This window comes from Mya arenaria, chromosome 2 (assembly GCF_026914265.1).
Source record: "Mya arenaria isolate MELC-2E11 chromosome 2, ASM2691426v1".
Taxonomy (NCBI): Eukaryota; Metazoa; Mollusca; class Bivalvia; order Myida; family Myidae; genus Mya; species Mya arenaria.
The window spans coordinates 44,126,129-44,151,176 of record NC_069123.1 but is presented as its reverse complement, the minus strand read 5'-3'; the positions used below and the strand labels follow the sequence as shown (position 1 = coordinate 44,151,176).

Sequence of the window (25,048 nt, the reverse complement as noted above, 5' to 3'; positions counted from 1 at the left end):
CCTTACAACATGTTGACAATGAGGACAAAACCTTAATTGTCTTTCAACATTTGTATAACGGCCACGTTCAATTGCTAATATATGAGCTGAATCTCGAAAATGAGCATACACCTTCTAAAACTTCCTAACACAAAGAAAATTCACATACGCTTCAGTCTCAAAAATCGCAGAGTATTTTTACACATATCTATGTTTTGGCAAGCTTATATATTTTTTAACAAATAGCATATATCGCGCTTACAAGAAGAAAATATACAACAGGAATCAACAACAGTCTCCTAAAATTGGCGCAATATATGTAATTAGAGGTACAGAAAGGAACCTTTTACAGGGGCATAGATGTGCACTCTTTCGATACCTTCATGTCTCTGTAATCCCCAAATTTCGGACCAATAATATACTGTGTTTTTGTCAAGGCATTAAACCATACATGAAATTTAATAATGATACAAGAACCCGTTTGCCCTTTACAGCCTACGGTCATTCAATTCAATGTCAGAGTAGAAGTAAAATAGACCACAACATAGTTAAAACAGTTTACGCATTCATATTTTTCATTGTTGTAATACCAATGTTCGTTTCTAGTAAGACAACCGCCATTTTTAAAAGTAACAATATTTGTTTTGTTAACATGAACAGTTAGTTTCCAGTTTACAATATTCATACTGCAGGTTAAGTTGCGATTGTATACCTATAATAGTATCAGACATAAGTGTTATGTAAGCACCAGCAAATACATTCATGAATATTTCAATACTATCAGGTAAAAACTGTATTACGCAAACTCCATTTTGATTTAGAAAGTCATACAATTCATTAATAAACAGACTGAATAAAATAGGACTTAAATTACATACTCGACGCAATCCTAGAGGGCAATTTATACTCTCAGTTAGTTTATAACCATTATTTATTCGACTTTGAACAGACAACTATATAGCTATTATTACATTTAATAGTTTACCTTTAATTCTGCGATTAAGCAATGACATATATAACTTTCTACGGTTAACATAGTCAAACGCCTTTTTAAAATCGACAAAAGCAACATACAATTTACCACGTTTTTTTCATAGGTATTTTCGATATAACAACATTTAAAATAAATGCGTTATCCATTGTCGAGTAATTTGCTCTAAAACCCGCCTGTGATTCAGTTATTTTGTTAAATTCGTCACAATAAAAAGTCAAACTCTTGTTCAAAATGTAAATGTATATCTTACAAAATACGTCAATTAAGGATATTCCCCTGTAATTAACGGTATCATCTCTAGCTCCTTTCTTGTGTATAGTTATCATAAGTGTTGATTTCCATTGTTCAGGAAAGTCACCTGATGAGTATTTACGATTGAAAATTTTACGTACATAATTATGATACTATATTATTAATACTCTGTTTAAAGTGATTTGAAGTTAATATTCCCGTTGTAGCCTTATTAGTTTTTAACGATCTGATGGCATTATATATATCATCGTCTGTAATTTACATGTTCTATATTGATGATTTGATATCATTTTCTACGTTCAGTTGTTCTTGTTGGTTCTAAGTCCGGCAATTCTGGATAAACAACCCGTTAAAATGATTGAACGACCGCTCTCTATAAATATGTAATTGATAAGTACAATTACTTTGTGTTAAGCCTTAAGGTATTTTCCAACGGTCTCTTTGAATTTTTGAAACGTCGACCAGATTTTGCACACATAATTCATTGTAAGATCTTCTTTTGGTTGAACATTTTTTTATATGATTTTTTCGCTGTTGAATAATTATTGCATATTTTTTATATTGAAATATATATAATAAGTTATTTTCTGTAAATGTAAAATGAGGTTTAGGGATTGGCCTAATATTATTAACTTTTTTTATCGTAAGTAATTTTACTTTCAAGTTTTAGTAAAATTGGAAAACTATAACATTCCGTTATATTCTCAATTGAAATCTTCGACAATGTCGAAAAAGTTAATTTTACCGATCATCTAGTCAATTACTCTCTTTCACAAATGGTTTATAAACGTAAATATGTCTTTATCCTTATCCGAACCTACACGTTTTTATACATTTCTATTAAACGTCACCAAATGCATTAGTATGCATGTGACTGGAGGTCTGCTAATTCATCATCATAAAAAATGGGATCATATTAAATGGAACATTTCTATCTAGGTTGACCTTTTCTTTGTCATTAAAAACACAAGCGTATAAATCCCCCGATATGAGTATTTCATAACGGTTAGTAGAATAAATTTTAATAATTTCTTCAATGACTTCTATTCCTTTTACATTATCCTTTTCTTTGTATTTCATATTTCATATTTCAGGCACGGACATGTCATGTTACTGAAGATTGACCTGCAATACATGACGTATATGTAACATGACTGCATGTCAAACCTGGTAGGTAAAATTAGTGCAAGATTGCATTGGCAGACCGAATAAAAGAGAAAGAGTTTGATCAGCTCAATGTTAAAGACTTCAGAAAATCATTTAATAGGGCACATCCTTGGAAAAGCCAAATATTTTTAACTAGGCTCTTTAAAGTGTGAAAATGTGAAAGTTGTCTAGTGGATAAAGTGTCCGCCTCCAATTCAAGGTTGTGTGCTCAATATTTATATGAAAAACTACAGAAACAAGCCTAGTACCCAAACGTTTAAACATAAACCCCGTTTAATGGAACAGGGTAAACGCCAAAAATACAAAACACTTAAACAAAAAATCACGAACAAGAAACATGGAACAACAGCACAATACTCCACAAACAGCACACTGCATATACACTATATAAAAACTAGATGGGTTTATCAAGAATTGTTAGGTACCGCCTTGGAACGGTCGTTAAAATGTCATTTTAGACACTCGGTCCAACAATCATTCCCCAAGATCCATAGGGCATTTTAGCGACATCGTGCCTCCTCAAATACATAAAAATATCGTTTTAGTTGACTATAACTTAAAAACAGAACAATAAGCAAGGAAACCCATCTAGAAAAAATACTCATTACATTTTCAGGCTTATATGAAGAGTTTCTTTCAAAAATGAACTACCGCCGTGTATATTAATTTACTCTTCTTGTATTTTTTGTATACAAATTGTCATATTCTGATACCCAGTCCACATTGTAACATGACTTTAAATGTTTTGAATATTCTGTTACACTAGCATTTATTTTTCTTTGGAAATCTTCAGGGAAAAGATCAACAATGCTGTTAATGTTTGTCCACTTTCTAGGTTTTCTGTGGAAATTGCCTTCCCCGTTTGCTTTCGCACATTTAATATCTAGCTCGGTTACATTGACATGCATGAAATCTAGAATCCGTTCGAGTTCTCCAGCCACATCATGTCGTAGGCGTGAATACAGAACGGGAAGCACTGGACCATTGAACTCATGAAGCCAATAATGATTGATGTCCTGCCAATATTGAAACAGTTTAGGCTGACTGCTTCGCCATTCTGGAATGATAGTAGAAATATTATAATTAATTTTTAAATTAGATATAAACTAATTGAATATACAGTCATCACAGAACTGATGACCACCACTTACATGACACACATTGTTTTAAAACCACTCGGGCAAACGGAACTCAGTTTTCCCTCCGGGCCTACACATGCATAGCTGTAATCCGGACATGCCTAAATTTGTCCGAAATGCTTAACCCTGGCACACAACAAATAAAATTATGTCATTAAAAGTATGCAATGGATTGAGAAACTGATCTTATCTGTTTGTGGGAAGACTGTAGAATTTGCGCTCCATTTATTATCAGTAATTCGGATTAAATAACACAAACTGGCAATATGTCAAATAAGTATGACATTAATATTTTGACATTATGGAAGGCCTGAGTTAACATGTACGATAAGAATACCAGGCATTATGATAGGAGTTACAAACACTTATGATAGGAATACCAGACACCATGAAATGAGTTACAAACACTAATGGAAGGAATACCTGACATTATGATAGGATCTACAAACACTTTGATATAAATACCAGGTAGTAATGATACGAGTAGCGCATATTCAAAATAAAAGACAACAAAAGACACAACATCCATACTTATCAAATTTAAAGAGTCTCTTACTTTCCCCCGCAAATGCCTTTTCGGGTACTTCATCAATATGTTGAGAATGGATATTTGCAACAAGAAATTCGTATGGATTTCTGATAAGTAACACGGCGCGATGATACTCTGGCATTCTTTCAACTAGTCTCTTAGCAAATGGAAGCGAACTGTTCCGTCCCAGTTTCCTAAAAGACAGCTCATCAGGCTTGTGAGTTTTGATGAGAATGGTGTGATCCTGCTGTTTTCTCTCGCATTCAAAAGGATATCCTTTAGCCAGTAACTCTTTGTCGCAGTAAATAGAAGAGGTTCCATAACCTGAAGAAAAACTTCAACTTCATTACGAGTCCATGATGAACAAAATTTGAAAGATCGTCAGTATAGTTCATGGTCCATAATGTCCCGAAATATGGTACATAATAAAGTTAAAACAAACTGAGTTAAATTATAAATCGTTGTCCGCAAATATGGTATGTTATAAAGTTAAAACAAACTGTGAGTAAAATTATATATCATGGTCTGTAATGTCCCGAAATATGGTCCGTTATGTCTGGTCCGTAATGTCCATGGTCCGTAATGACCGTGACCCCTGTCAATAGATTGTTTACTGTATTGGTAACATGCGAGAAACATACACTGGTAAACATATCAACAACAGACAGGCATACACTGGAAAACTTCGCACAAAAGTCTTCCGTAAACTTGCGTACTATCTATTCTATAAAATACACATGAAATGTCTTTAGCCTGTTATAGCACATAACCGCACCATAATGTTGATAATTAAGTTATCAGTTGATCTGTGTTCTTTAAAAGTGAAAAAAGGAGGCACACAAATTTAAACATAAAATTAAAACATGTGTTTAACTTTCAAAAGTCAAACCTTCTGTTTATCAAGAAAACTTTCCATCGCACCCATGACTCGCTGAAACATTTAGATGTATTTAATATAAGACAAAAATATTTGAGCAAATTTGAAATGAAACTATTGCTCATTGAATATAACTGTACAAATCGTTTATTTATTTCGGCCTTAAGACCCTTTTCAAAATACTTAACAAATAACATACCTAATGCAAAAATTGTGACAACGCATGTAAAAAGGCACCACAGGCCACAATTTCTCAAACTTCTTAAGCCAACCCTTCTAAAAAATAAATAATACCAAAATGGCCGAGGTGTTCCGAATGGTTTTCACTTAGCGGAGGTCCATATTACAAGAAACGATAGCAGAGTTATTTTCATCAAGTTGGACACAATATATGATGGTTGAGTACATAAATACGAACAATTCAAAGTACCTTGCCATCTATTCCTAGCGAAAATAAATAATATAATCATAAGGGGCCGAAATGGCAGGACCGAATATTATCTGGCAAAGCCGAAATTGTAGAGCCGAAATGTCCGGATACCGTCCAATTTATGCCTGTACATATTGTACCAAGGAGGAACACGTTTATTGGGTATTTAATATCTTGTGTCCAAATTAGTAGGCTTCAGGTTTTGTATAGCTTTGGTTTACAAACCGTAGGATCCGTTTCATCAAAGCTTAAAAGTTAAAAGTTTCGGAGGATTTTTTGCTAATTTGAAATAATCTTATTTTTAGTAAGTGGGTAAAGTTGAAAATTCAATGACAATTCATTACACATAACAGTATGAACAAGAAAAAAGTTGATGCAGAGCATCAAGTCGGCGCAATGAAATTAGAAGAAAAACGTGCATGCAAGTAACCAAAAATGGTGAGTATTTCAATGATATCTTGTTTTATGTTGGGTGTACATATGCTCGAAGGACATTATGGTTAATAATATTGTTACAATAGTTTAAGCCCGGAATTATAGGTACTCTGGGTTTTTTTCCCAAGCTAATCCTCAAGTTTTTGTAACACATTTCACTCAAATGAGTATATAGAACGGGGATAAAAATACTATACATCAAAGGGGAATTATCTGGAGTTCATTCTTTCGAATGACATTTTCAAAACAAACAATTAAGCTCAAGGTTAATTTTTCAAAACTCGGCATTTTTGCTGTCACCAAGGGAGATTACTGCGTAGGAGGTTTACAAACATAAAGGATATTTTAATAGTACTGTGTAACCATCATCTATTTGATATCAATCGGAACACCTCGGCCTGTATCTATCTCGGAGATGGCCGAGTTGTTATGAGTGAGTTGGTATTTAAAATCAAAATTTTCAAAATGATAAGCAGGGCTATCATAATTTAAGGTTTCATTATCAATTAAAGTGTAAAGTTTTATAAAACAAACTAAACTTCATATTTTATTATGTAACGTGGAAACTATTGAAAGCATTGTTCTGCAATTTATGAACTAGTCCCTAAGTTGGAATATTTCTAAAGTAATATCAAATATAGTCGGCGCCCTTCTGGGCGCCGACTAATGATACCATGCAGGAACTGTTCGTATCCAAACTATGCAATAATCATTACCGTATCATTGTCTTATTACCTCTCTTTCAGGGACATTAAATTTAGTAGTATGATTGGTCATGACCAGCAGATGAACCATACTTGTTTTGAGGTCGGTGGACCGCAGGTCAAGTTGGTGGCAACCTTAAGTTGAAAATCGATTTCCAACCACTCAGGCACAAGGACCTTAAACTTTGAACGCAGGTTGGTCATGGCAAGTAGATGAACCCAACTGTTTTCGCGGTCAATAGATCAAGGACCAATGAATAATTGTTTGTTTCAGTGTAAGATCGCAAGATATTTCACCTCGTGAACACCAAAAGTAAATATTTTACACGTGGATACGCCACTCATGAAATATAGCTTTTGGTGCTCACTCGGTGAATTTGACTGGGATTTGATACTAAAACAAACAATTATACTCTATATAATCACTTCCTACATTAATCACAATAAATTATAATTGAACTATATCATTTATACATTAGTAAATTATTGCTTATACTAAATAGTTGACTTGCAAAATTTGCTTTATATTTTTTTTCTTAATCGGTACCAAATTTTGATACATATATGCAATAGAATTATATCACAACTCTCTGTTTTCTGTTATAGTTTGAATTGGAATATTTAGTGTAATGTTCTATTAACATACCATATTTTGCTGATCTGAGACGTTAAATCATGTGTCTTTTTGGCTTATTTTATAAATCAAAGTGCTGAAAGCACTGAAGGACTAGGGCTTCATTCAGGGGAATGTTGACAACCATGTTCTAAGCATTGAACAAATCGGCTCACATCACAAGGGTTCACTGTTTAATGGGCTAGCTTAAACTTTAGACTAAAACTGCTTGCAAGCTGCAAAGGAAATTTGAAAAATCTAGTTAAGTGTGTGTAGAGTGATGGGGGGGGGGGGGGGGCTAAAGCGTTAAATCAGATAAAGTCAAAGTTCTTTTGAATTTCTCAAAGTCGTTAAATCAGACTTGTACAGATTAATTTACGTGGTTGGCACACACACTTAATTTGATCAAATCCTTTTATATCAAAGGACTGTTATTTGCAGTTTCAGAGAAGATTATAATATATAGAAAACCTGTCACCTCTTTTTCAGGGGAGCTTTAAACCATTGGGCCATACTTTGAACAATCTTTGTAAAAGACATCTACATTGTACACCTATGTCAGACTGCATACACAGTGCTATTAGGAAGTAGTTTTTATTTAAAAAGCGAAGAATTATTTTGTCCCTCTTAATTTGTGCTTGGTATTCAATTCATATAACATGTTACCATGATAACTTAGTGCTGTTGATAAATATTAGGCACTGCCTTCTGTCTAATGCTATTCATATTACTGGTGCAGACTTTTTTACATACCAAAGCAAGTTGAGTAGACTAAGATGAGATGAATATCGTTTTTAAAGTATGAAATATTGAAATGCCTTTTAAATACTTTGACCATCAAATTTCATAACATGGTGCCAGCAGTTTATCAGACTGCTAGTGAGAATGGAATACTAAACCTTATTTTTTTTCTTTGTTTTATACCAATCATCAATCCACATGCAATACATATCACAAAATACTTTAACCCATATTCCGCTCCAATGCAATACGGCCATATACCACTCTTGTGACGTCACGTCATAACAAGTATGTTGCGCAATATCAAATTGACGTCATTAAACCAATGAGTGCATCCTTAAAATGAAATTTATTATGCAAAGATGTGGCTTCTAAGTGATCTAATCAGTAATGTATATAATAAAAGGGTTATTAGTACTGCGTTTTGATCCGGATATAGCAGAATGTCATATTTGATTCTGGTAGTTTTTTGTAGATTTTGATTTTACTCGGCTTGTGCCTTGTGAAATCCGAACCTGCAAAAATCTACTTGAGTCGAATACAACTTCCTGGATCAAAACGCAGTACTTATAACCCTATTATGTACAAAACCTGTTATCCCGTGGACAGAGCATCTTTAACCCACAGGGCCATTGTAATTTTGAACAATCATTGTAAAATACAACTACATACATGTACAGGATGCTTAAGGAAGTAGTTTGGAAAAATTAAGAACTATTTTCTCTGTCTTAATTTGTATGCATTAGATAACTCAATAAATGCAGCAGTTGGCCATTCTTGTATTGTCCTCTTTCACTGTCCTAATAGCTCCCTATCTCAATAGATGCAAAAGGTTGTAGGTTCATGATTCTCCTGGTCCAATATGTCATACAGAAAGAAGATGTTGAATGTAGAATCAAGAAGCTTTCTTTTCAGGCACTCCAAATTCAATAGTACTGTAACATTTGGAGTGCCAAGAATTTGTTGGATTCCTAGGCAACAGGTATCAGGTGTTGCAGTACATTTGGCAAATACTTTTCACCCATCCTTGTAAATCTAAAAAAGCTTTCATTTTGCAAAAGTAGTTCATATAACTATATTAAGGTTGCTAAATCAGAGTTTGAATAATTCTGAAAACTAGATGTGCCTTTAATTGCAGCAATTTGAACTCCAACTCATAATGTCAATTAAGCTGGTTATGCAATACTGCAGTTCCTTGGTGTTGGGATTGCTTTATTTACTTGAATAAACAAACAGTTCTTGTGTTGAAAAGTACAATGTATTAACATGCATTTTTCTTGCCCTGACTCCATCCAAGCCTTAAATCTTAGATCAACATGTACTTGGGGCTATGTGTAATATCAATGAGAACTATAAATAATGTTCAATTTAGTGACACTTATGATATTTCATTCCACATACACAAACACTAACATGTTCAAACCAATATCCTATGTTATGATAAAACCATTGCCAAGTTGGTAATTTGAAAAGTCAAGAAATTATATCTGGTCAGGGTTTGACATATTTTTTTTTTAGACAGCTGGACTTGTTTTGCAGTTACTTTGAAAATCTTCAAAAGCTAAACTGAACAAGACTTGAGCAAAAAACTCACAATACCAAAAGGAGTTTTAAAGACTTACGAGATCATTCTCACATCACCTATACCATTAGTTCTTATCTACAAACTTAAGTCAACATAATAATTAATGTTTTACATAAATATTGCAATGAATAAAACATATTGCAATAAGTGCCAATAACATAGCAATCAAGTATGATCACTATAGGCCTTAACATGAGATTTCAACATTTTCCTGATAAACAATAAATAATTTTCTCATTTTTGGCACAAGCTGAAAAAATGGTCTATTTTTCAATACTTCACATATTTCATGGCTTTCATCATTCAAACTAACATTTCGCTTGTTATTTCAATATTCAATGATTGTGTAAACATTCATAAATGATGGTTTAAATTAACATTCATGCTAATCATGCCTACCAAAAGCACCTGACTGACCAATCAGTATCCAGTTTTGGCAGGGCTTATTGGTGGTTCATTGAAATCAACCATGACCTCCCACAATCTGCACTGATCAACAGTAGTTAATGAATTGTTTCAATTGTTCATATTTTCATAAACTTAGAAAACAACTGCAGTGAATAAAATTTATTCCTCATCACTGAGAGAAAGTTTAGAAAGATGAACGAAGCCGAGTTACATCTAGTAGGATATCAAATCCTACAAATGTATTCATCATTTTATATAACCGTATTTAGTAAATGTTAAATTTTTGAAAGTCTAAAAAGTTTCATTTTTTTGTATATCAAAGAACATTTGTGTGTATAATTTTGATGATATTTTGTGATTCATTTAATTTCATTCTTGTTTCATTTAGTGTTCAATCCCAAGCTTTCTTGTTCACATTTAAGTGCATGAAAAGTCACTTAATTATGATCTGAATAAATTCATTATAATGTAAGGTCACATAAAGGATATATTGTGCTTTTTAAAAATAACATTTTTTTATCTGTTTATAATTATGTCAAATGTAGTGCATTGAAATTTTATTATGAGTTTAAAGCTGCACTCTCATTTTGACAACTTTTTTTATTTTTTGTCTTGGAACGAGCCAGTTTTTGCGAAAATTCATGGAAACAGTAATATAAGACTACTGACCAAAATTTAGATGGCAGATTTTTATATTAAAGTTAAAAAAATGATGTTTTAAGCATTATTCTTAAACTGTTAGTAACGGTTTAAGCCATAAAATATTAATTTTCGAACGGAACTATGACAAACTACTTTGACATTAACCCCCCCCCCCCCCCTAAAAATACATATCTTTTTTTTAAATATATACTTTTAAATCCAGAAATTATTGAAGCATGATCATTAACCACATTTACCTAAATAACAAAAAGTCCACGATAAAAAAATACTTATTCAAGGTTGACATGTTAAGGCCCTCGTACGGACGGTTGTGTTTTTGTAAAGCTCGTAACTATCTTATGTTTCAACAAATTGTCTCCAAATAACTTCCATTCGTCTCAGAACATAACACAATTTCAGAATATAACGAACATTCAACAAACCGGAAATAGAAAATTGACAGTTACGCCATCAACTATATTTTTGCGTTAGGGGCGGCCCACGGGAAGCGGCGTAGAAAACAATCTACAAATGTGTTGATTTCAGTGTAAGATCGTAATTAATTTCACTCATGGTCATAGAAAAACTAAATGCAAAATAAAATACGATCGTATACTGGAGTCAACAGATATCCTCTATGTGTTACAATACGTATTTGCCATGTTAAGTCTAAAACAAGTAACAACACATTCTTGTTATTAAGTAAAAAAAGGCCTTTAGGCCGAAAGGTAAATGAGCTAACCAGAGGAATTTTAACTTTTTTTCGAGCATTGTTTAATACCCACCGGTGGCCTGCTGAACGAGATGTCGAAGCCATGTGTTTCCAGAGCGCCAGGGACTTGACAGTGCTGTCCGTGGAGCCTTGACCGGAACCAATTCTAGTTGTTTTGATAACCATTCGGAACAATTAGCATCCTTCCCTCCTCTAAAGTTGATAACTTCACTTTGTGGCGATTTATTTACATTGGCATATTTTGATATGTCGGATTCCATATTTCTACTCCTCGCCAAGATCCACGTGAAATTGTCCTTCTTACTCACTACAATAACGTGCTTACACAGAGTGCTGTTGATCTTAAATGTTGTGTCAGGTAACTGGGCTATATAACCAGGTAAAAACGGTCGAACCAGCGTCATATTCCCCACAAATTTAAGCAATGTGTCGCTGTACATGACAGCGAACATCAACCATCCGACTAACACTGTAGTCAGGGCCATTCGTTTCCTATACAGAAAAGGTCACCATTACCATTTGAAATTTAAATTAACATTGAAAACTTAGTTCCTTGATTTGGATTTAATGCTAATTTGAAATTTGCTATACTTAAAAATCAATGTTGAGTTATGAACAATTATTTCATCGAGTAGAAAAAAAACGGGAAAAGAGACATAAAAACAGAGAAAAAGTTGAAAATTCCAAACTTGTGGCATAATTGTTCATCAAAAGTTATTGTAAAATTAGTTTATTTTAATTTCATAACATTTTATTTAAATTTGATTATGACCATGTTATGAAGATGATAGTGTACTTACACTAATACCCTAAATACATAATTGAATGAACAATGAAACACAAATGATTCAATAAAAACAACTGCTCTATGTAAAACTATTTCAACGTACCTTTTTTGCCACATTGTATTTTTAAGCAAAAATATTCACACAAAGGAATAAGAGATAAAGTTCCCTGAATACCATTCTAATAACCTTCGATAACAAACAACAAAACAAATGTACCATTTTGAAATTGCTATTGGGAAATCTCGTGCTAGAGAAAACGATATAACAATACATATCATTTTAATACATTTACATATCAATTAATACATTATCAAGGGCAGTTAAAAATGTCAGGTGCGTTCAGGTTTCCTGGTTCATTGTTTTGGCTGAAAAACGTCCTCGATTCGAGTATTATCACTGTTTTTAGACGTTTCAACGATATATTGTAGTAAAGACCTTGTGCACCGAATGAGGAGCAATGGCTTGTTTACGATGTCGCTTGTTTAAGATGAAAATCAAGTCTGTATTAAAATATCTCGTAAAAACAATGCACGTTCTAGGCTTACAGACTCACTCAATGCACTGTAGTATTCAAAACTACGATTAAGGACCATTATCTTTTGTTCAAACCTCATCCGATACCTTGTTTTGGTCAATGATAGTAATGTTATTGTTTGCCTAAAGCAGATAGCCAGATTTTGAAATAAATCGGCACATTCAAGGAAATCCTTACTGGTTCATTCTGTACATTTTTAGAACCCAGGTTCATCCCAAATCTGGTTAATTTATTCAACGTTATAACAATTCTTATTACTGGTCATGTCGGCCCTTATTTTATTTTCTAACCATAATTTACTTTGTTATGATTTATTACAATACCAAGTTGTACTATTTTTTTTTAAATATTGTATTAAGTCTCCTATAACTCTAATCTGAGTGGCAATGTGCTCGTGGATATGTATTAGTAATATGAACTGTATATTTAATGTACATTGATGAGATGTAAATAAACTATAAAAACTAATTTATAATTTTACCATTTACGGAATGAAAAATGAAACGAAAAAAAGGGAACAAACCTGAACTTTAATAGACAGAAAACAAGACGCTAGAAGATGACAAGGAGCCAGGTACCCATTTGATTAAAGAAGAAGAAGAAAAACGTTTAATCATCGAAAAAGTATGTACAGTTGATGCGTTTGAAATAGGTCAATATGACCCCTGATCAAACAATTCAACAAAATGCTATGCAAATAACACAAAGACGAACAGACACATACATGTACATTGCATTTACAAAATGGTTATTTGACTAGTGGCACATTATGGTTTAATTGCCTAACAAATGTGTAATAACTAAGTTACTAGTGAAAATATCACAAAAATAAATAATAGTGGATGTTGGCCTTATGCTTCGTTTGATTACTTTTTCTTTTGGTCACATGATATTGTTTACTTCCTGGTATTTAAACAAAACACGTGGATAAACAAAAACAACAAAGGAAGACAATGTTAACAGAGAGCAAAATACATATTAATACACATCGGATATATAAAATAAATTCAGTTACCGTCTATATATGTGCATTGACAAGTATTGGATATTTCAGTGAAATCTTAACACACGTCAAATTTAAAGAGAGACGACTCATGATATGACAGTGCACACTGATGAATACTCAGATAAGTTAATAATATGTCAATCCTATAATCATAAACTGTTAACGATACCAACCAGATTTAGATTGCAATTAACAATTATATAACTATATATGAATGGAAGTGTATTTGTTGACTTATATCATAAAATATAATCAATGAACTTTTAATTGCATGATACATGGCTAGTCTAAAATAATAGACGTGTTATACGGGATTCTTCCAATCCCTAACGTCTAAACGGGAATGTGTAAAAAACGGGGGTGTTTTAAAAATATTGAAATTGTTTTAAGTGAAGTATTTTATGGTTGATATTAATCATAAAGAGTTATATTCATATTTTACAATGTAAGTGAGATGTTATTTTGCACTAAACAAGCATTTAATGCATTAAAACAAGTTGTTTACCTTTCCAATAAAACGAAAGTTGACTGACACTGACAACAATTATGCGAAGGGAAACAACTCGATACAATCGTAATAACTCGGCCTCCTCCGACAAAGCTTCGAGATAGACCTCGTTATACAATCGTACCAACTCGGCCATGGCCGAAATGTTCCGAGCGATTTAAAACTGTGCATTGAAGCATTGCAGGTGACCGTCATGTATATATCGTTATGTTTTGACAGAATGAAAGGAAGAAAAGCCGTCAAACTCATAATTAAAAGTTGGATATTTATTTTTTTGTGTACGGAACCAATATAAAATAACATTATCTGGTAATATTTTTTGTTTTTATGATGTTTTATAGACGCTATATGCTTTAACCAGGAATCCTGATCGGAACAACTACCCACTTTTGATACTAAACAATTTGTACGTGAAGGATTTGCCATCAAAAATCTAAAAAAAATCTGTCAACGTACAATTATTTGGACTAGATACATGGCCTAGATACTTTGTGCAGTATTGTTTTATTTCAGTGTGACCAATCTATAACCAGAGTCATCTGTCTAGTAAAGGTAATGCTTGTTGATAAAACTAATTATAATATAGTAGTCAACCGTCTTATTTCAAAAGATTTATATACATAAACACAATATTTCTAATTAAATTAATATTATTTGACTTTAACATACCAATACACTTAAACATACTTGGTCTAGTTGTATAAAATTTCTTGAGGTATTGTTTTCAAATTTCATCAAATAACTTGCATTCAAATAGGAAGTGGTACTCGTCCTCTAATTTGTTACATGAATTACATACTCTTTCGTTTCTTGGTATATTAGTCCATCTACCAGTTTCAATATTTAATCTATGTGATGACACTAACAATCTTGTCAGAGCTATGCGATATTTTTTAATATTTTTAATATTAACATGATTCCGATAATCTCTTAATTCAAAACTTGTAAAAACCTTGTAGAAAGATGCTCTTGTGGAATTTTCTATTCTACCATACCAATTTTGAATAAAAGTGTCCTTGACACGTCGTTTGAAAATATTGATAAAAGCATTTACATTGCCAGCCCCTTGTGCCAGCCATACCTCAACCAAAATTGCATAGCATATTCCTTAACATTGATACCCAATTAGTAATTCTATGATTATTTTCAAAATCATGATGTAATACATTATGCATAACTTTAATATACTTTCTGTCTTCACAATTTAAGATCTTAAGCCAGAACTTAACTATATAGGTCAATCTTTGCGTGTACATATCAAGCCTACCTAACTCCCCATATACAAAATCGTTCTGAGTAGACACTTTAACACCCAAGATACTTTTACAAAACATTGTATGAATTCTTTCTATGATGCTGGCTTGTGAGAAACCCCAAACTTCACAGCTGTAAAACAGAATAGGTTTAACTAACCTGTCAAATAAATCAAGGACATGTTCAACTGATAAATCAGTAAATTTAAACAAAAATATCTTTAACTTGTAAATTGCTTTTTGAGCTTGACCAGAAAGAGATTTTTGACATTCTACCCAGGTTCCACCAGACGTCAAAACAACTCCAAGGTAGCAATATCTTGAGATAATCTCAATTTCAGAGTCACCATAGTAAAAATGTATATTGTCGGATAATCTCCCCCCTTTTCTAAATATAACTATTTTTGTTTTATCTTTATTGACAGTTAACTTCCACTTCGAGCAATATTCATATAAAATATTTAAATTACGTTGCATATCTTCACCAGTTTGAGCAAAAATAACATTATCATCTGCATACAGTAACATAAACAATTTTATCAAAGAAACATCAATGCCTTTTGCTCCCTTTAGAAACAATTCATCTTCCAGATCATTGAGGTATAATGAAAACAAGAAAGAACTGAGACATTCACCTTGCCTCACGCCTAATACACTTTCAAAGACTTCTCCGGTCTCATTTAATAGTTTTACTCTAGATTTAACCTGTAAATACATGCTTTTTATAACCTCAAATAACTTTCCTCTAAGTCCTAATTTATACAACTTGTACCGTATGTTTTCCCTAACTAAATAATCGAACGCTTTAGAAAAGTCGACAAATAAACAAAATAACTGCTGCTTATTATTGAACACATGGCTTATCAAACTATTTAATACAAAAATGTTGTCAATTGTACCCATTTTGGCACGAAACCCAGCTTGAGCTTCAACGTAAATATAATTACTTTCAGCCCATTTATTAAGGCGTTCATTAATACATTTTGTAAATAATTTACCAACAACACTTAGTAAGGTTATACCTCTAAAAATTTTAACATCCTCTAAAGAACCTTTCTTGTGAATTGGAATAATATATCCTTCACTCCATTTGTCTGGAAAATATCCCATGTTGATAATTTTATTAAAAAGTGTCAGCAGTACCTGACCTAATACATCTTTACCATGGACAATAAATTCCTGAGCTGCGGCCCATATTCAAATCTTTTATATTTCTTAAAATATCATCTATACTAAAAGGCAAATCTAGTTCGTCAAACATTATTTTCATTTCATTATTTAGGATAGTTTCATTAAAGTTCAAAATATCCTCATCTGGTTCAAAAAATCTATCTTCTGGGTTATTAATTGATTTAAAATAATTAGTAAAAGAATCTAATGAAATATTTCGAGGCTGTTTAGCATTTGTACCATCTTTCAACAACATCCAGTATAGTTTAGCATTTTTAAATCGGGTATTTAATAATTTTGCAGTTTGTATTTTTTTTTTCATAGTTAAATGATCTAACACTTTTCTTATATATGCTGCGAGCCTCAATCATTGCCTGTCTATTAATGTCGGATTTTTCTTTCCTGAAAATGTTAAATTTATTATAAAAAGTTTTTCTGTTTTCCTGGCAAATATTTTCAAAAAGTTGATAACTCCCAGATATCGGTGGACCCTTTTGTGATATATTTTGTGTATTGCGGCTGTTATGATGGCTTTGTTTACCAAACAATGGCCTACTGACCGACTCAATACACACGGAAAAGTCATGCAAACACTAATCAATATCTACACTTGTAGTGGCAATTTCAATTCTACTAGTAAGTTCAGCAAGTCTATTCTGTAAATTGCTATCATATAAACCTGCAATGTAATGGCCCTTTTTCTGATCGTTCCATCTATAGTAAAAACTATCGGAAGTACGTTTTGAGTAGTTATATTCGCTTGTACTGCCATTATCAGTTTTATTGGTACCTGTTTTCCCAAATATTGAAAATTCTAACACACAGTGATCAGAAATTAAATTAGGCCCGTGCGTAATAAATGAAGCAAACTGAGTTAAAATATTTTGACTAACAATACAATAGTCAACTAAGCCCGAACCATTATGACTAAAATAAGTACATGCACCGGTATCATTACACACTCTGCCATTAGCAACTCTAAGGCATGTCTGTTTTAAAAAAATCTAACAGCAGCGAACCGTTTGAATTTGTCCCTTTATCCGACGATATTCGTGGTAATTCATTATCCGCATTATAATCCTCAGGTAATAAATCGAGAAAAACCAGTGAGTCAGTATCATTAGCAACATAGTCAGGTAGAGCTCCTATTCTCGAATTTAAGTCACCCAGTAACATAAATGAGCACTGCGTACCGTTATTTATATCTTGTATGTTTATAATGTCTTCTAAAATCGTTTCATATACATTCGACTCGGTAAGAGCCTGCCTACTAGAGTTACTAGGCACAATGTAACAAAGACAAAGAAAAAGGTCGGTGTTCGATTTGAAATGATCACCGTTAAGCCTAATCCAAATGTGAGAATCTGAATGTTATAATATAAGCATGTTGTCACGGGCCATATCCTCTCTAACATATACAATAATACCTCCCGAATTACGTGTGGTCCCTAATAGTTTATCTGTTCTGTTAAATATAAAATGATTAAAACCGGTTTTACTGTAATCGATATGCTCCGCACCCCAGGTTTCTGTAAAACATATAACGTCATTGTTACAAAATAAGTTTTTAATTTCTTGACAGTTTAGTTTATTGTGCGATTTTGTAATCAATCCTTGCACATTAAGTAGGGCAAACCTAACTGTAGGTACAGTATTTACATTATTGTCGCTTCGCGTATCCTAGGCTGGGAAATTTCCATTCACTACTGGTTGACCTTGATTCTGATTGGCTGTGGTCTTCGGTACCTGTGACGTATTCCTTGGTAGGCGTGCATTAGCTGAACGAACTCGCTGCGGATTGGCTACTGACTGTGCTCTTGACCGAGGTCGACCACGCTGCTTTTGTTTACTAACATTGCTGCTTGATACTTGAGTGTTTATTTGCGATTGAGAACAGTCAAACGTTACTTTTCAGCGGTTGAGAAGCACTTATTATTGTAGTATCGTTAATGAATTTGGCTCTATCACTACCGGCCTGATTCCATTCTCTAAATAGCGGGGGTGGAGGACGAGTCGCAGAGATATTTGGCTGAGTTTGGGGAGATTGCGTTGAATGCTCCATCATTTGATTTCGAGGGTTAATATACCCGGGCTTCCCATTGTATGATGGCCGATTCAATAGCCTATTCCAATCAGGGAATTCATGTTCAACAATAACTAAATACATTTCATAAACTATTTGAAATTAAGGCTTAAAATGGCGTTGTTTTAGATTTATATGGATAGTGTCTTTTACTTTTCACTGATTAAAAGCTGTAAAATATTTAACTAAAATGAATAAGCATGATTACTTAATCATATTGTAAACCTTCACTCATATTTTATTTTCAGCACAGAAGTCTCCTGCAAAAAGTCGTGTGTACTATAAAGACGAAAGGGGCATTTAAGTGAAACATGAGATTTTAGTCTTAGAGTATGCTCCCAATCCTCACCAACATCCATAATAAAGACATATGTATGAAATTATTTTAGTTTGTGTCCTAACTGACAACAGTTAAATATTTTTTTTCTTTACTTATAAGAGTTTTAAGGGCGAATGCTATTTGTATCCATTTTGTTTGTATCATACCAGTGTTCTTTCATATGCAAACTTTGAATATATCTTATTACAAGGTGTGCACATTTCAAACTAAACCTTCATACGGTATTCAATCAAGAATATTTCTATTGTTTAATATGAAAGTTACACTAATTTTAACTAAAATTAATAAAACTCACTGTTCACATTTTACTGGTGAAATAATTGTTTAGAACATTGTAAACTTTAGTTTCACCGCTTTTGCTCTTCTTTGCCTTTGCTAATACATACATGGTTTCTGGTATTTGGTACCCTCTGTATTGATGTTCAAGGACTACTTTACTGTCAACGTCCCCTTGTATTTCATCATATACACAGACATGCAAATAATATAGTTTAAGTTACACATGTGTCATAAAATGTACTTGTTATTTCTTAGATATATATTTTACATAATATCGATAGGATATCGTCGATAGTAATATCTATCACTATGTTATAACTAAACATAATAAACGTTGCTGTTTCTTTTAAACCGAGTCTGTTCATACTCGAATTATCTGGAGTTCTTATTATAAGACAGATACTTTTTATTAAACATTTATTTGAGAAAAAAAATCACAGGAATTCGTCATCTCAGATCAATTACAAAATCATCGAACATGGAAAACGAAGCGAAAAACTAACAAAGCAATTTGGCTAGAACAATGTAAACAAAACAAATTTAACTTTTGTGCCTCATTATTTTACACAAAATAAAAGATGATAATACGTAGACCAGCTTCTTATTTCTCAAACAACTTGCACTAGTACTTCTATATTTTTTATCCCGAATTTCTTTGCATCTCTTTAGGTCAAGATTAAATGACTTTCAACATCTTTTACACACATGACACTTGTCTGAATGAGGTTTTTGCTGCATGTGTAATCCATGGGATAAACGTGATTCATTTCACTGCCAGCATACACCGCACTTACAACGTTCTTTCCCAGCATGTCTGTTATTTTAAACTGAAATTGATGATAACATTATGAAGCTTAGAATATGTTGTTAAGCATATATATTCAAAATAGTTGTATTCTATTGCTTCGAGTTGGTCATTCGAGTTGATGTGGAATAAACTCTTATCACTCGTGATAAAATCTTGGATTATTTAAAATTGCCTTTTTTTTTTGGGAGGGGGGACAATAAAAGGAAACAAAGAGTTTACTTTAAAAATTATGCAGATAAATGTAGTTCTTCACAAGTTTAGTAAACACTGTTCAATTTCAGACCTAATCATGTCTCGATTTACTATATTACCTTCAAAAAATAGTGACAGATCTACTTTAAACAAAGAGATCTGATCAAAATGACCATTCTTAGACGTGTTATAGTACACATATATGGATAAGGAAAACAATCGACGCCTTTGAATCGTTATTATTAGAGTGCCATAGATTTACAAGATTTGGGATGAAACTAGGTTCTTAAAATGTAGAGACTGAACCATTAAGCATTTCCTTAAATTTGCCGATTTATCACTAACACTGGCTACCGGCACTCGGAAAACATTACCAATACTGTCATTGACTAAAACAAGGTACAGGATGAGGTTTGCCCGACAAAGAATGGTTAAAAGTCGTAGTTATATAAGTGCATTGAGTGAGTCTGTAGACCTAGAAATAGCGTGCATTGTTTGTATGAGATATTTAAATACAGACACGGTATTTTTTTATCTTAAACAAGCATCATCGTAAACAAGTAATTGCTCTTCATTCGGTGTACAAGGTCGTTTCTTATACGTTGAAACATATAGAAAACATTATTAATACTCATCGAATGGAGGACGTTTTTCATCCCAAGCAATAAACCAGGAAACCTGAACGCACCTGACATTCCGCCCTAAATTAATAACATTCACAATCGTTACAACAACATTTAACTGTTTCTTCAAGCTAAATAAAATGTAAAAACATTTAAATGAAGTAAATACGTCGGCCCCCAAAGCTGAATGCCTTTCAAATCATACTCTGCACGAATCACTCGTGCATATAACGCCCCCTGGCGGTTATCATGTTATAAACAAAGGAAACTATTTTTCTTCTCATTCGTTATATTCAAACGTAGAAAATAATATTAACTTTTACTTGCTTTCTATGTTATTGCTGCTTACCAAATGTTAGAACAGTTCAATAAAAACACAATCGCATTTCACTCATCACTTTCTATTGGAGAATTGATACGGCCAAAAATACCTGTGTTTCCGGTTTTCCTCGTCGACCCTAATCTTTTTTTAGGTATAAAGATAAAAAATCAAAAATTAAATACATCGTCGTTATTTTTGTTATTTCGGTGCCTCTGGTACCGGGCCCATTGCGAGCATTTCTGTTCTGTATTACCGAGACTCTTCGCATTTAATGGCATGCATGCACTATGCTGTTTGTGGAGTTTTGTACTGTTCTTCCATGTTTGTTGTTTGTGGTTTTATGGTCTATGTCTTTGGCGTTTACCCAGTGCCATTAAACCGGATTTATTTTTAAAATAGTTGCTACTGAGGTTGTTTCTGTAGCTTTTCGCATAGATATTAATTAAAAGATTATCATTATTTACGCCACAGCTTTGAAAGTATAGTAGACCATGAAAAAGGCCCCCAGCAATGTTTAGGACCTGCACATTTATGGTATGAAAATATAATTATTTACGATTTCACCGTTCACACATCCGTATAAATACCGATGAATAAGTGTGCAAAGCGCTACTAAGTGTTAATAACGGGTACAACCCAATATAGGGCTGAACTACAAATATTCTTCGTCTGTTTCACTCAAATCTCGCAAACAAATCAAACTTATTTTGAAGTTGCTAGGTGAAATCATTGTAAAAACAAACCTGAAATATTAAGTGTAGGAATAAGCTGTGAAAGCCTTTTACTCTCAAAATGTGATGACCAAATTTGCAATCCTTCAAATTTTGCACTTCTGTTTTAAATAATCAACCCCGCAATAACCATTCTTTGCAAAGGTGCTCAAGGTACTCTAGCCAGTCATGACATAGCCAGTCATGACATAGCCAGTCCCTGGGAGCTTGAGCCAACGGGGTTCGATTGAATGTTAAATATTTTGACATTTTTATTTCGCATTTTGCAATATTTTGCCTTTCTTTTAACACTCTATTATAAGAAGATGTTATAAATATAAAATTAACACTACATTATAGGGACTTGAGGATTGGAAATGGTTAAGTATATAAGTCTCATTTGCAAGTTAAGTTACACTTGATGTAAGCCTTAGACTAAAGTTCTAGAAAACTTTTAATAACACACTTGACAGTTGTTTGTCGCAGCAGCGAATGCTGAAACAATGTTAAAACTAAAACTTTTAAATATGTACTATTAAATGGCGACTTTGTAAATTTTGCATTCTATTCTTTTCTAAAGATGCTTTAATAATTTTTTACTTTTTGACAAATTTACTTAACAAATACAGTCGAAATCCATAGGCTGAAACTTGCTTGGCTCAATTTTCTCATTGGCTCGAACAAGATGTAAAGGACTGATTTCTTTATACTGAAGCTTAACGTTCCCGCTATTCTAGAATTCCCAAATGCTAGAGGTACTGACAGCACTGTCCCTGGGAGCTCGAGCCAAAAGGGTTTCGACTGTATGCTTGATATTTTGGATACATTTTAATACCCCCTTTTGAAGAAGAGGGGTTTATTGCTTTGCACATGTCAGTCGTTCGGTAGGTTGGTACATCAGTCCGTCGAAACACCAAAGCTTGTCCGAGTGAAAACTCAACAATTCCTAAGCGTATGGTCATCAAACTTAACATGAAGATTGGACCTGACCAATAGATGATCCCTATTGATTATATCGGTCATCGGGTCAAAGGTTAAGTCCACAGTGACCTTTAATGGTAAAATTATTTATAAGCTTGTCCAAGTGATAACTCAACAATGTCTAGATCTATGGTAATCAAACTTGACATTGAAGCTGGTCATTACCTGAAGATGAGCATAAATAATTTTGGGGGGTCATCGGGTCAAAGGTCAAGGTCATGGTGACCTTGAATGATAAAAGGTTGACAGAGTGATTAGTGGACAATGCCTGGCACTCAAACGTTTATTGGAGGTTTGAACCTTATTAATTTTAGGGTTCATCGTGCCAAAGTTCAAGGTCACAGTGAACTTAAATAATTAAAGGTTGTCCGAGTGATAACTCGACAATGTCTGCACCCATGGCCCTAAAACTTGACTTGGAGGTTGGACCTGACCAGTAGATGACCCCTATTGATTTAAGGGGTCATCGGGTAAAAGGTCAAGGTCACAGTGACCTTGAAGGCAAACTCCACAATTCCTGAACGTATGGTCATCAAACTTGACATGGATGTTTAGCCTGACCAGTAGATGACCCCTATTGATTTTGCAGTATTAAGCTTATTTTGCTTTTCTTTTAACATTATATTATCAAACAATTATGGAGACTTGGAAAAGTATAACATGTTCATAAGCGTGGGTTTAAGTTGAAGAATGGCTTTTAATGTTAAGTTGCCTACTGGAACTTAAAAGAAGGGATATCGACTCAGTCAAAAAATTGCATATTATTACACATTTGAAATTCTGATGTTGCCACTTGAACCAAAGGTTTTCAAGTTGTAAGTTTCAAGACAATATTATTTTCACCTTTAGTTAATAAACAATCGAGAAAATCAAGGCATTGCCGCATTCAGCACTTTCAGTGCTTTGATTTGAAAATAGTCATATTTTCGCCACTACCCATGGGACGCCCCTCACGCAAAATGGTAGTTGACGACGTAGCTGTCAATTTTCTATTTCCGGGTTCTTGAGACAAAGTTTTCTGATATCCTTTTTTAATAGTTTCATACACGCTGGATTTTAAGTGCAAATATTTTATGTAATGAAGTGTTTTTAGTGTTTCTGTGTTCCAAGAAATAACGAAATCACATTTATATAAAATAGGTCACGAATACACAACCAAATTACTTCGCCGCCAGTTTTGATATTTTCACTGTTGTTATTTCACTGATAAAACTTCATAATTCATCGATTGGCATGAGAGAAATTATTTTTTTATGTTATTACACTATAATTATTTAATTTCTTTTTAATTTAAATAAGTCCCAATCGGTCTATACTTAGATCGATAATATGTTAGAATATCTTAACTATAAACTCCATTAATCATTTTTAATAATTATATGTCTTTAACCACGGACATATGGTTTATATGCCTCTGCTTAGGCATACCTCTTCTCCAAATACAACCGTTGACTGTCAGCCCATGCAAGCATCTCACTTTACATACATGAAAACTACTTGTGCAAATCAGTCAGCATGGAATCAATAATAGTATCTGTCAAACATAGTTTGTTAATAAAGTACTTTTAATACACTGACATTGATAAATTATACATACAATACAATATACTAAAAGTTAACACTTGAAACAAGTATGTACTGTTTTTCCTGGAAAAGAGTATTTCTCTTTCCAAAAGCTGAGTATAAATAGTGTGCAATTTTTCACAACATGTACATACATAGAGAACACACCAAAAAAGAAAATGACATTCTGTCCTTACAACATGTTGACAAAACCTTAATTGTCTTTCAACATTTGTATAACGGCCACGTTCAATTGCTAATATATGAGCTGAATCTCGAAAATGAGCATACACGTTCTAAAACTTCCTTACGCAAAGAAAATTCACATACGCTTCAGTCTCAAAATTTAGTTTTCAAAGCCATTTGAAAATACATGTTTTTCTTAAGTGGGTTACCCAATTCACAGAATCCAAAGATTTTAACATCGCAGAGCATTTTTACACATATCTATGTTTTGGCAAGCTTATATATTTTTTTAACAAATAGCATATATCACCATTACAAGAAGAAAATATACAACAGGAATCGACAACAGTCTCCTAAAATTTGCACAATATATGTAATTAGAGGTACAGAAAGGAACCTTTTACAGGGGCATAGATGTGCACTCTTTCGATACCTTCATGTCTCTGTAATCCCCAAATTTCGGACCAATAATA

General features: G+C 33.1%; 1 protein-coding gene across 1 annotated transcript; it reads right to left on the bottom strand.

Annotated features, from left to right (window-relative positions):
* Nucleotides 1-2,574: 2,574 nt before the first annotated feature.
* Nucleotides 2,575-14,685, bottom strand: LOC128205302 (WSC domain-containing protein 1-like). The gene is made up of 3 exons (XM_052906837.1): nucleotides 14,063-14,685; nucleotides 4,088-4,384; nucleotides 2,575-3,449 (listed from the first exon to the last, which is right to left on the bottom strand). Exons 1-3 carry the CDS (start codon nucleotides 14,199-14,201, stop codon nucleotides 3,055-3,057), a joined length of 831 nt encoding a protein of 276 aa, XP_052762797.1. The 5' UTR covers nucleotides 14,202-14,685; the 3' UTR covers nucleotides 2,575-3,054.
* Between the last annotated feature and the right edge of the window lie 10,363 nt (nucleotides 14,686-25,048).